Source organism: Oncorhynchus keta, unplaced genomic scaffold (assembly GCF_023373465.1).
Source record: "Oncorhynchus keta strain PuntledgeMale-10-30-2019 unplaced genomic scaffold, Oket_V2 Un_contig_15411_pilon_pilon, whole genome shotgun sequence".
NCBI lineage: Eukaryota > Metazoa > Chordata > Actinopteri > Salmoniformes > Salmonidae > Oncorhynchus > Oncorhynchus keta.
The window spans coordinates 5,001-17,670 of NW_026279302.1; the positions used below are offsets into that span (position 1 = coordinate 5,001).

General features: G+C 48.8%; 1 protein-coding gene and 1 pseudogene across 1 annotated transcript; both read right to left on the minus strand.

Annotated features, from left to right (window-relative positions):
- The window catches only part of LOC127918971 (FH1/FH2 domain-containing protein 3-like), an 8,949-nt pseudogene extending 4,488 nt beyond the window's left edge, over window positions 1-4,461 (minus strand).
- On the minus strand, window positions 4,398-9,869 carry LOC127918972 (FH1/FH2 domain-containing protein 3-like; the record flags this gene model as incomplete). The annotated part of the gene is made up of 3 exons (XM_052502281.1): window positions 4,398-4,979; window positions 8,759-8,953; window positions 9,748-9,869. Coding segments are annotated over 3 exons (767 nt in total), but the record flags the coding sequence as incomplete, so codon positions are not given.
- Window positions 9,870-12,670: the final 2,801 nt, after the last annotated feature.

Here is a 12,670-nt window from a genome sequence, read left to right on the forward strand (position 1 = left end):
GGTCAACAGTAGTGCCCTATACAGCCCTATGGGCCCTGGTCAACAGTAGTCCCCTGGTACAGTAGTCCCCTATACAGCCATATGGGCCCTGGTCAACAGTAGTCCCTATACGGCCCTATGGGCCCTGGTCAACAGTAGTGCCCTATACGGCCCTATAGGCCCTGGTCAACAGTAGTCCCCTATACAGCCCTATGGGCCCTGGTCAACAGTAGTGCCCTATACAGCCCTATGGGCCCTGGGTGCCCTATACAGCCCTATGGGCCCTGGTCAACAGTAGTCCCCTATACAGCCCTATGGGCCCTGGTCAACAGTAGTCCCCTATACAGCCCTATGGGCCCTGGTCAACAGTAGTGCCCTATACAGCCCTATGGGCCCTGGTCAACAGTAGTGCCCTATACAGCCCTATGGGCCCTGGTCAACAGTAGTGCCCTATACAACCCTATGGGCCCTGGTCTATACAGCCCTATGGGCTCTGGTCAACAGTAGTGCCCTATACAGCCCTATGGGCTCTGGTCAACAGTAGTGCCCTATGGGCCCTGGTCAACAGTAGTGCCCTATACAGCCCTATGGGCCCTGGTCAACAGTAGTGCCCTATACAGCCCTATGGGCCCTGGTGCCCTATACAGCCCTATGGGCCCTGCTCAACAGTAGTAACCTATGGGCCCTGGTCAACAGTAGTGCCCTATACAGCCCTATGGGCTCTGGTCAACAGTAGTGCCCTATACAGCCCTATGGGCTCTGGTCAACAGTAGTGCCCTATACAGCCCTATGGGCTCTGGTCAACAGTAGTGCCCTATACAGCCCTATGGGCTCTGGTCAACAGTAGTGCCCTATACAGCCCTATGGGCCCTGGTCAACAGTAGTGCCCTATACAGCCCTATGGGCCCTGGTCAACAGTAGTGCCCTATACAGCCCTATGGGCCCTGGTCAACAGTAGTGCCCTATACAGCCCTATGGGCCCTGGTCAACAGTAGTGCCCTATACAGCCCTATGGGCTCTGGTCAACAGTAGTGCCCTATACAGCCCTATGGGCTCTGGTCAACAGTAGTGCCCTATACAGCCCTATGGGCTCTGGTCAACAGTAGTGCCCTATACAACCCTATAGGCCCTGGTCAACAGTAGTGCCCTATACAGGAAACAGGGTCTCTATTTGGGACGTAGAAAAGAATAACACACTTACACTGGTACTGTTGAGGAAGTTTCCAATGGCCAAAAGCGTTGCTAGGATGCGCTTAAAGGTTTTGTTTTTGGCGAGCTGCTCCATGCCTAGTTTCAGGTCGAAGAGAGGCTCCGCTATCTCCTGTACAGAGACAAAGAGAAGAACAACATTCAGAGACGAAGAGAGGCTCAGCTATCTCCTGTACAGAGACAGAGGCTCCGCTATCTCCTGTACAGAGACGAAGAGAGGCTCAGCTATCTCCTGTACAGAGACGAAGAGAGGCTCAGCTATCTCCTGTACAGAGACGAAGAGAGGCTCAGCTATCTCCTGTACAGAGACGAAGAGAGGCTCAGCTATCTCCTGTACAGAGACGAAGAGAGGCTCAGCTATCTCCTGTACAGAGACGAAGAGAGGCTCAGCTATCTCCTGTACAGAGACAAAGAGAAGAACAACATTCAGAGACGAAGAGAGGCTCAGCTATCTCCTGTACAGAGACGAAGAGAGGCTCAGCTATCTCCTGTACAGAGACAAAGAGAGGCTCAGCTATCTCCTGTACAGAGACGAAGAGAGGCTCAGCTATCTCCTCTACAGAGACGAAGAGAGGCTCAGCTATCTCCTCTACAGAGACGAAGAGAGGCTCAGCTATCTCCTCTACAGAGACGAAGAGAGGCTCAGCTATCTCCTGTACAGAGAAGAGTGGCTCAGCCATCTCCTGTACAGAGACAAAGAGAGGCTCCGCTATCTCCTGTACAGAGACAAAGAGAGGCTCAGCTATCTCCTGTACAGAGACGAAGAGAGGCTCAGCTATCTCCTGTACAGAGACGAAGAGAGGCTCAGCTATCTCCTGTACAGAGACGAAGAGAGGCTCAGCTATCTCCTGTACAGAGACGAAAGAGGCTCAGCTATCTCCTGTACAGAGACGAAGAGTGGCTCGTGTGTGCGTGTGTGCGTGTGTGCGTGTGTGCGTGTGTGTGTGTGTGTGTGTGTCCGAACAGAATCTGCCGATCCTGGGCAGACCGTTCATATTCTCTCTCCTCATCCCACCCATAAACCCACGAGGACAATATTCAGCTGCTGTTGAGCTGCCTGTCCGACACACTGACTAACGCTGTTCACCTGGGGAGGTGTTGGATAGTCCTGGTTCCTACAGCGCATGATGACAGATGACAGGAAGAGCGTGAAGATGATGTACAGCTGTGTAGAGACTAGCAGAACACTAGCCTGGTCCTAGATCAGTTTCTGCAGGAGGCACGAGGACTATTCCATAATGAGAGCAGAACAGACTGCACCCCCCCGATCCTACCTTCTCCAGGGTTTCATAGTTGAGTTTGAAGGCCCAGAGCTGTAGTCGAGCGCTGAGGCCGCTGATGGAGGACAGGGTGAGGAGGAACTGTTCTGCTGAGCCCAGGGGGACGTCCGGGTTGGCCAGCTGAGCCTCCTGGATCTTCTGCTTCTCCTCCTCCGAAGGAGTCATCGTCAGGATTTTCTACAAGACAACAGATGACTGGAGTTAGAGGAGGAGGCATGATGTTTCTAGAGGGGGAAGAGAGAGAGGGGGATGACTGGAACAGAGGACTGGAGGCATGGTGTTTCTAGAGGAGAAGAGAGAGAGAGAGAGAGAGAGAGAGAGGGAGAGAGAGGGATGACTGGAACAGAGGACTAGAGGCATGATGTTTCTAGAGGGAGAAGAGAGAGAGAGGAGAGAGGGGGATGACTGGAACAGAGGACTAGAGGCATGGTGTTTCTAGAGGGGAAGAGAGAGAGAGAGAGAGAGGGGATGACTGGAACAGAGGACTGGAGGCATGGTGTTTCTAGAGGGGAGAGAGAGAGAGGGAGAGAGGGGGATGACTGGAACAGAGGACTAGAGGCATGATGTTTCTAGAGGGGAAGAGAGAGAGAGAGAGGGGGATGACTGGAACAGAGGACTAGAGGCATGGTGTTTCTAGAGGGGAAGAGAGAGAGAGAGAGAGAGAGAGAGAGGGGGATGACTGGAACAGAGGACTGGAGGCATGGTGTTTCTAGAGGGGGAAGAGAGAGGCATGGTGAGAGAGGGGATGACTGGAACAGAGGACTGGAGGCATGGTGTTTCTAGAGAGAGAGATGACTGGAACAGAGGACTGGAGGCATGGTGTTTCTAGAGGAGAGAAGAGGAGAGAGAGAGAGAGAGATGACTGGAACAGAGGACTAGAGGCATGGCTTTGTACCACCAGTGAAAGGAAAATCAGAGGACTAAGAAAGTGTGAGTAGTAGACATGTTGTTATAACACAATAGAAGGTGCTAACAGAGTGATGTTCAGGTAAACATCGTTGACAGTAAACATTCATTCAACCACACGAGAGAAATAGTGGACTTCTCCTCCTGAACCCTATGCAGGTCACCGATGTTCAATGTCAGAGTGCACTGGTCCTGTGGTGTAAACAGCACCTACAGATCCTATTCAACAGTGATTCCAAAGGGTAACATCGCCACCCGGTGGTAGAAAGACAGTATCACCTCGATGCCCTCCTTGTTGATGGCGAACTCGTCAAAGTTGAGGATGGCGGTCCTGATGGCGTGGACAGCTGGTAGTACGGTCATGCCGATGTTGATGCTGTTACTCCTCTTAGAGTCAACACCAGAATCTCTGCTTTCTTCACTTCTGATCCTTTCTGCAGGGACGAACAGAGAAAGATTCAAGTCACCTCGTCAAGTCACCCCGTCAAGTCACCCCGTCAAGTCACCCAGTCAAGTCACCCAGTCAAGTCACCCCGTCAAGTCACCCAGTCAAGTCACCTCGTCAAGTCACCTCGTCAAGTCACCTCGTCAAGTCACCTCGTCAAGTCACCAGTCAAATCATTAACAGAGATAACTGTTAATATTTATTTGACTTCATTCCTGGTTTGAAATACTTGAGACAGCTTAACATAGTTTACACAGACAGTCCAATTCAGATCTTTTGCCAATTATCTGATATTTTCCTTCATGTGTAAACAGCAACAAAACACATGGAATCTGATCTTGTGATTTCCGAGCTGATGTAACGCCTCACCTTTAGAGCCACGGGTAGCTCCTTGGCCTTGGACTCAAACAGGTGTTCCAGCTTGGCCGTATCCACGGTGACCTTATCCAGCGACGCCCACACCGTCCCGCGTCCGAATTTACACTTCCTGGGACTGTCTGACTGTTTGAGTTCCTTCCAGAACAACTTGACCGTCTTCCTCTTCTTGGCAAAGGCCGGGTCTGGAGTCTGGGAGGAGGAGGAGGAAGGGGAGCTCCAGGAGGAGGTGGTGGTGGAGGGGAGCAGAGACCTCCACCCGGTGGGGAGGAGGTGGAGGAGGGATACTCATAAACGGAGCCCCGGGGGAGGAGGAGGAGGAGGAGGAGCGGAGGCTAGTCCAGGAATAGGTGGAGGAGGAGGTGGGATGCCACTACCACCACCACTGGGCCGACCAACACCCACGTCCCGAAGACGTCCACGTCCAGAACATCTATATCCTCCTCCTCCATGAGGTCGGAGAAGTCCAGGTCTTTAATCTTCAGGGCTTTGGAGCTGGGTTGGAGCTGGTCCCAGGCGTCCGTCTGTCTGTCCCTGGCCAGTGGGGTCATCTGGGTTTTCTCCAGGTTTCGGGAGTGGGTCTCTGCGTCGATGCTGTACTGCGGACGGACACGCCTGTGCTGCTGCTCCTCTGCCAGCCTGGCCCGCGCAGCCTGGGCACTGCCACCCAGACCCTGCAGCTCTGCCCTCCGGGAACTGCTGTCCTCGCTGGGTAGAGGCTGGGCCTGCTGGGCCTGCTGGGCCTGGGGGAACAGATCAGTAATGCATTTCAATTCAAATGAACACTGTGTAACTCTGCTATAGATCAGTCAGCATGTGTTCCTCTCTAACTCTGCTATAGATCAGTCAGCATGTGTTCAGCTGTGTAACTCTGCTATAGATCAGTCAGCATGTGTTCAGCTGTGTAACTCTGCTATAGATCAGTCAGCATGTGTTCAGCTGTAACTCTGCTATAGATCAGTCAGCATGTGTTCAGCTGTAACTCTGCTATAGATCAGTCAGCATGTGTTCATCTCTAACTCTGCTATAGATCAGTCAGCATGTGTTCATCTCTAACTCTGCTATAGATCAGTCAGCATGTGTTCATCTCTAACTCTGCTATACATCAGTCAGCATGTGTTCAGCTGTGTAACTCTGCTATAGATCAGTCAGCATGTGTTCAGCTGTGTAACTCTGCTATAGATCAGTCAGCATGTGTTCAGCTCTTTAACTCTGCTATAGATCAGTCGGCATGTGTTCAGCTGTGTAACTCTGCTATAGATCAGTCAGCATGTGTTCAGCTGTGTAACTCTGCTATAGATCAGTCAGCATGTGTTCAGCTGTGTAACTCTGCTATAGATCAGTCAGCATGTGTTCAGCTGTAACTCTGCTATAGATCAGTCAGCATGTGTTCAGCTGTAACTCTGCTATAGATCAGTCAGCATGTGTTCATCTCTAACTCTGCTATAGATCAGTCAGCATGTGTTCATCTCTAACTCTGCTATAGATCAGTCAGCATGTGTTCATCTCTAACTCTGCTATACATCAGTCAGCATGTGTTCAGCTGTGTAACTCTGCTATAGATCAGTCAGCATGTGTTCAGCTGTGTAACTCTGCTATAGATCAGTCAGCATGTGTTCAGCTCTTTAACTCTGCTATAGATCAGTCGGCATGTGTTCAGCTGTGTAACTCTGCTATAGATCAGTCAGCATGTGTTCAGCTGTGTAACTCTGCTATAGATCAGTCAGCATGTGTTCAGCTGTGTAACTCTGCTATAGATCAGTCAGCATGTGTTCAGCTGTGTAACTCTGCTATAGATCAGTCAGCATGTGTTCATCTCTAACTCTGCTATAGATCAGTCAGCATGTGTTCAGCTCTTTAACTCTGCTATAGATCAGTCGGCATGTGTTCAGCTGTGTAACTCTGCTATAGATCAGTCAGTAAGTCGCTTTGGATAAAGCGTCTGCTAAATGGCATATATTATTATTATATTATTATGTGTTCATCTCTAACTCTGCTATAGATCAGTCGGCATGTGTTCAGCTGTGTAACTCTGCTATAGATCAGTCAGCATGTGTTCAGCTGTGTAACTCTGCTATAGATCAGTCAGCATGTGTTCAGCTGTGTAACTCTGCTATAGATCAGTCAGCATGTGTTTAGCTGTGTAACTCTGCTATAGATCAGTCAGCATGTGTTCAGCTGTGTAACTCTGCTATAGATCAGTCAGCATGTGTTCAGCTGTGTAACTCTGCTATAGATCAGTCAGCATGTGTTCAGCTGTGTAACTCTGCTATAGATCAGTCAGCATGTGTTCATCTCTAACTCTGCTATAGATCAGTCAGCATGTGTTCAGCTGTGTAACTCTGCTATAGATCAGTCAGCATGTGTTCAGCTGTGTAACTCTGCTATAGATCAGTCAGCATGTGTTCAGCTGTGTAACTCTGCTATAGATCAGTCAGCATGTGTTCAGCTGTGTAACTCTGCTATAGATCAGTCAGCATGTGTTCAGCTGTGTAACTCTGCTATAGATCAGTCAGCATGTGTTCAGCTGTGTAACTCTGCTATAGATCAGTCAGCATGTGTTCCTCTCTAACTCTGCTATAGATCAGTCAGCATGTGTTCCTCTCTAACTCTGCTATAGATCAGTCAGCATGTGTTCAGCTCTTTAACTCTGCTATAGATCAGTCGGCATGTGTTCAGCTGTGTAACTCTGCTATAGATCAGTCAGCATGTGTTCATCTCTAACTCTGCTATAGATCAGTCGGCATGTGTTCAGCTGTGTAACTCTGCTATAGATCAGTCAGCATGTGTTCAGCTGTGTAACTCTGCTATAGATCAGTCAGCATGTGTTCAGCTGTGTAACTCTGCTATAGATCAGTCAGCATGTGTTCAGCTGTGTAACTCTGCTATAGATCAGTCAGCATGTGTTCAGCTGTGTAACTCTGCTATAGATCAGTCAGCATGTGTTCAGCTGTGTAACTCTGCTATAGATCAGTCAGCATGTGTTCAGCTGTGTAACTCTGCTATAGATCAGTCAGCATGTGTTCAGCTGTGTAACTCTGCTATAGATCAGTCAGCATGTGTTCATCTCTAACTCTGCTATAGATCAGTCAGCATGTGTTCATCTCTAACTCTGCTATAGATCAGTCAGCATGTGTTCATCTCTAACTCTGCTATAGATCAGTCAGCATGTGTTCAGCTGTGTAACTCTGCTATAGATCAGTCAGCATGTGTTCAGCTGTGTAACTCTGCTATAGATCAGTCAGCATGTGTTCAGCTGTGTAACTCTGCTATAGATCAGTCAGCATGTGTTCATCTCTAACTCTGCTATAGATCAGTCAGCATGTGTTCCTCTCTAACTCTGCTATAGATCAGTCAGCATGTGTTCAGCTGTGTAACTCTGCTATAGATCAGTCAGCATTGTGTTCCTCTCTAACTCTGCTATAGATCAGTCAGCATGTGTTCATCTCTAACTCTGCTATAGATCAGTCAGCATGTGTTCCTCTCTAACTCTGCTATAGATCAGTCAGCATGTGTTCAGCTGTGTAACTCTGCTATAGATCAGTCAGCATGTGTTCAGCTGTGTAACTCTGCTATAGATCAGTCAGCATGTGTTCAGCTGTGTAACTCTGCTATAGATCAGTCAGCATGTGTTCAGCTGTGTAACTCTGCTATAGATCAGTCAGCATGTGTTCAGCTCTTTAACTCTGCTATAGATCAGTCAGCATGTTCAGCTGTAACTTGCTATAGATCAGTCTGCATGTGTTCATCTCTAACTCTGCTATAGCAGAGTTACACTGAACACATGCCGACTGATCTATAGCAGAGTTAGAGATGAACACATGCTGACTGGATTCCAGTCTCTACCATGTGGCCTAGGGTGGTGTACCAGTCCCAGGGTGGTGTTCCAGTCCCAGGGTGGTGTTCCAGTCCCAGGGTGGTGTTCCAGTCCAAGGGTGGTGTTCCAGTCCCACTGTCATCTCTCTCTATTTGTTCAATAAAGTCAGAACAGATCCCCACTGTCTTCCTCTCTCTCTCTGTTCAATAAAGTCAGAACAGATCCCCACTGTCTTCCTCTCTCTATTTGTTCAATTAAGTCAGAACAGATCACCACTGTCTTCCTCTCTCTATTTGTTCAATACAATCAGAACAGATCCCCACTGTCTTTATCCCTCTGTTCAATAAAGTCAGAACAGATCCCCACTGTCTTCCTCTCTCTCTCTGTTCAATAAAGTCAGAACAGATCACCACTGTCTTCCTCTCTCTATTTGTTCAATAAAGTCAGAACTGATCCCCACTGTCTTCCTCTCTCTATTTGTTCAATAAAGTCAGAACAGATCCCCACTGTCATCCTCTCTCTGTTCAATAAAGTCAGAACAGATCCCCACTGTCTTCCTCTCTCTCTCTGTTCAATAAAGTCAGAACAGATCCCCACTGTATTCCTCTCTCTGTTCAATAAAGTCAGAACAGATCACCACTGTCTTCCTCTCTCTGTTCAATAAAGTCAGAACAGATCCCCACTGTCTTCCTCTCTCTGTTCAATAAAGTCAGAACATTGATATAAAAAAACACTTTGAATTCCTACCTTGAGGAGGCTAGATAGACGTTCCTTCACACTGCTACCAGCCCTGTCCAGCCCTCTGTGGTCCTCTGGCTCTCCGGAGAGGCTCTCCTCGGTGCCTGACGGCCGGTCGACTGAAGACCCCGAGGAGTTATTGGCGTAGAGCATGTTCAGCATGAACTTCTCGTTGGAGAGGTTTTTTCTGTTGGACACTGACACCTACAGGACAGGAGGGGAAGGACAACTGCATGTTACAATCATCATATTCACACACATAGCATTAGAGATATATCTATATATTAATATTTTTAACCTTTATTTAACTAGGCAAGTCAGAGGAGCAGAGGGGAAGGGGCAGAGGAAGGGCAGAGGGGGGAAGGGGCAGAGGGGAAGGGCAGAGGGGGAAGGGGCAGAGGGGGAAGGGGCAGAGGGGGAAGGGGCAGAGGGGGAAGGGGCAGAGGGGAAGGGGCAGAGGGGAAGGGCAGGGGGAAGGGGCAGAAGGAGAAGGGGCAGAGGAAGGGGCAGAGGAGAAGGGGCAGAGGGGGAAGGGGCAGAGGGGGAAGGGGCAGAGGAAGGGGCAGAGGAGAAGGGGCAGAGGGGAAGGGGCAGAGGGGAAGGGCAGAGGGGAAGGGGCAGAGGGGAAGGGGCAGAGGGGAAGGGGCAGAGGGGGGAAGGGGCAGAGGGGAAGGGGCAGAGGGGGAAGGGGGCAGAGGGGGAAGGGGCAGAGGGGAAAGGGCAGAGGGGAAAGGGGGCAGAGGAAGGGGCAGAGGGGGAAGAGGGCAGAGGGAAGGGGCAGAGGGGAAGGGGAAGAGGGGAAGGGGCAGAGGGGGAAGGGGCAGAGGGGAAGGGGCAGGGGGAAGGGGCAGAGGAGAAGGGCAGAGGGGGAAGGGGCAGAGGGGAAGGGCAGAGGGGGAAGGGGCAGAGGGAAGGGGCAGGGGAAGGGGCAGAGGAAGGGGCAGAAGACTTCGGAGGAGGGTTGATATTAATCTCTTGCCTGGATCATTATGGGTCGCCTGGGTGTCTGCTGGGTCAGGCTGCTCAAGGGTTCTCTGGATGGGGCCAGTCTCTCCTGAGACCTGCCCCTGCGTGGAGCTCTGGCTGGGGCCCGGTTTCTGCACCGCTGTCCTGAACAGGGCTGTTGGCACACACATGCATGTTAAATAATGTATGAGTGAATTTCCATTTGAAATGTTACTGGCAGAGCATAACGTGCTTCAGAGAAATGACCCCCAGACTCAGATTCAACTTCAATGTGAAAGGCCCTCTGCCAAAGTCTTTTCACTTGTCTGAGTGCGTGTGTGTAAAAAAGAGAGAGAGAGTGGAGAGAGAGAGAGTGAGGAGAAGAGAGTGGAGAGAGAGAAGTGTGGAGCGAGAAGAGTGTGGAGCGAGAGAGAGTGGAGCGAAGAAGAGAGTGGAGAGAAAGTGGAAGAGAGAGAGAGAGAAAGTGTGGAAGAGAGAGAGTGTGGAGAGAGAGAGAGTGTGGAGAGAGAGAGAGAGTGGAGTGGAGAGAGAGAGAGTGGAGAGAGAGAGAGAGAGTGGAGAGAGAGAGTAGAGAGTGGAGAGAGAGAGAGAGTGGAGAGAGTAGAGAGTGGAGAGAGAGAGTGGAGAGAGAGAGAGGAGTGGAGAGAGAGTGGAGAAATTATTTTTTGGAGATTAGTGGAGAGAAAGTGGAGAGAGAGAGCGTGGCGAAGATAGGCTTTAGGCGAGCGAGGCGAGAAGGCGAAGCGAGAGCGAGAGAGCGAAGAAAGAGCGAAGGCGAGAGCGGCGAAGAGAAGAGCGAGAGAAGCGAAGAGAGCGAGCGCCACGGATAGAAGAAGAGCGAGATGAGAGAGAGGCGGCGAGAGAGAGGCGAGAGAGAGAGAGGCGAGAGAGAGAGGAGAGAGAGAGAGAGGCGAGAAGTGGTAATGAGAGATAATGTAGAGTGTCCCCATAATATACCACTGGAGGAAGTGTGATAATGTGAGGTGTCCCCCATAATATATCACTGGAGGAAGTGTGATAATGTAGAGGTGTCCCCCATAATATATCACTGGAGGAAGTGTGATAATGTAGAGGTGTCCCCATAATATACCACTGGAGGAAGTGTGATAATGTAGAGGTGTCCCCATAATATATCACTGAAGTGTGATAATGTAGAGGTGTCCCCCATAATATATCACTGGAGGAAGTGTGATAATGTAGAGGTGTCCCCATAATATATCACTGAAGTGTGATAATGTAGAGGTGTCCCCATAATATATCACTGGAGGAAGTGTGATAATGTAGAGGTGTCCCCATAATATATCACTGAAGTGTGATAATGTAGAGGTGTCCCCATAAAATACCACTGGAGGAAGTGTGATAATGTAGAGGTGTCCCCCATAATATATCACTGGGGGAAGTGTGATAATGTAGAGGTGTCCCCATAATATATCACTGAAGTGTGATAATGTAGAGGTGTCCCCCATAATATATCACTGGAGGAAGTGTGATAATGTAGAGGTGCCCCCATAATATATCACTGAAGTGTGATAATGTAGAGGTGTCCCCATAACATATCACTGGAGGAAGTGATAATGTAGAGGTGTCCCCATAATATACCACTGGAGGAAGTGTGATAATGTAGAGGTGTCCCCCATAATATACCACTGGAGGAAGTGTGATAATGTAGAGGTGTCCCTCATAATATATCACTGGAGGAAGTGTGATAATGTAGAGGTGTCCCCATAATATACCACTGGAGGAAGTGTGATAATGTAGAGGTGTCCCCCATAATATATCACTGGAGGAGATGTGATAATGTAGAGGTGTCCCCCCATAATATACCACTGGAGGAAGTGTGATAATGTAGAGGTGTCCCCCATAATATATCACTGGAGGAAGTGTGATAATGTAGAGGTGTCCCCCATAATATATCACTGGAGGAAGTGATAAATGTAGAGGTGTCCCCATAATATATCACTGGAGGAAGTGTGATAATGTAGAGGTGTCCCCATAATATATCACTGGAGGAAGTGTGATAATGTAGAGAGGTGTCCCCATAATATATTACTGAAGTGTGATAATGTAGAGGTGTCCCCATAAAATATCACTGGAGGAAGTGTGATAATGTAGAGGTGTCCCCATAATATATCACTGGAGGAAGTGTGATAATGTAGAGGTGTCCCATAATATCACTGGAGAAGTGTGATAATGTAAGTGTCCCCCATAATATATCACTGGAGGAAGTGTGATAATGTAGAGGTGTCCCCATAATATATCACTGGAGGAAGTGTGATAATGTAGAGGTGTCCCTATAATATATCACTGGAGGAGATGTGATAATGTGAGAGGTGTCCCCCATAATATACCACTGGAGGAAGTGTGATAATGTAGAGGTGTCCCCCTGTATATGCTGGAGAGAGTGATAATGTAGAGTGTCCCCATAATATACCACTGGAGGAAGTGTGATAATGTAGAGAATTGTCCCCCATAATATATCACTGGAGGAAGTGTGATAATGTAGAGTGTCCCCCATAATATACCACTGGAGAGTGTGATAATGTAGAGTGTCCCCATAATATATCACTGGAGAAGTGTGATAATGTAGAGGTGTCCCCTAATATATCACTGAAGTGTGATAATGTGAGTGTCCCCATAATATATCACTGGAGAGTGTGATGTGTAGAGTGTCCCCATAATATATCACTGGAGAGGAAGTGACGAGTAATGTAAGAAATTGTCTCATAATATCCACTGGAGGAAGTGTGATAATGTAGAAATTGTCCCATAATATATCACTGGAGGAAGTGTGATAATGTAGAGGTGTCCCCATAATATACCACTGGAGGAAGTGTGATAATGTAGAGGTGTCCCCATAATATATCACTGGAGGAAGTGTGATAATGTAGAGGTGTCCCCATAATATACCACTGGAGGAAGTGTGATAATGTAGAGGTGTCCCCATAATATATCACT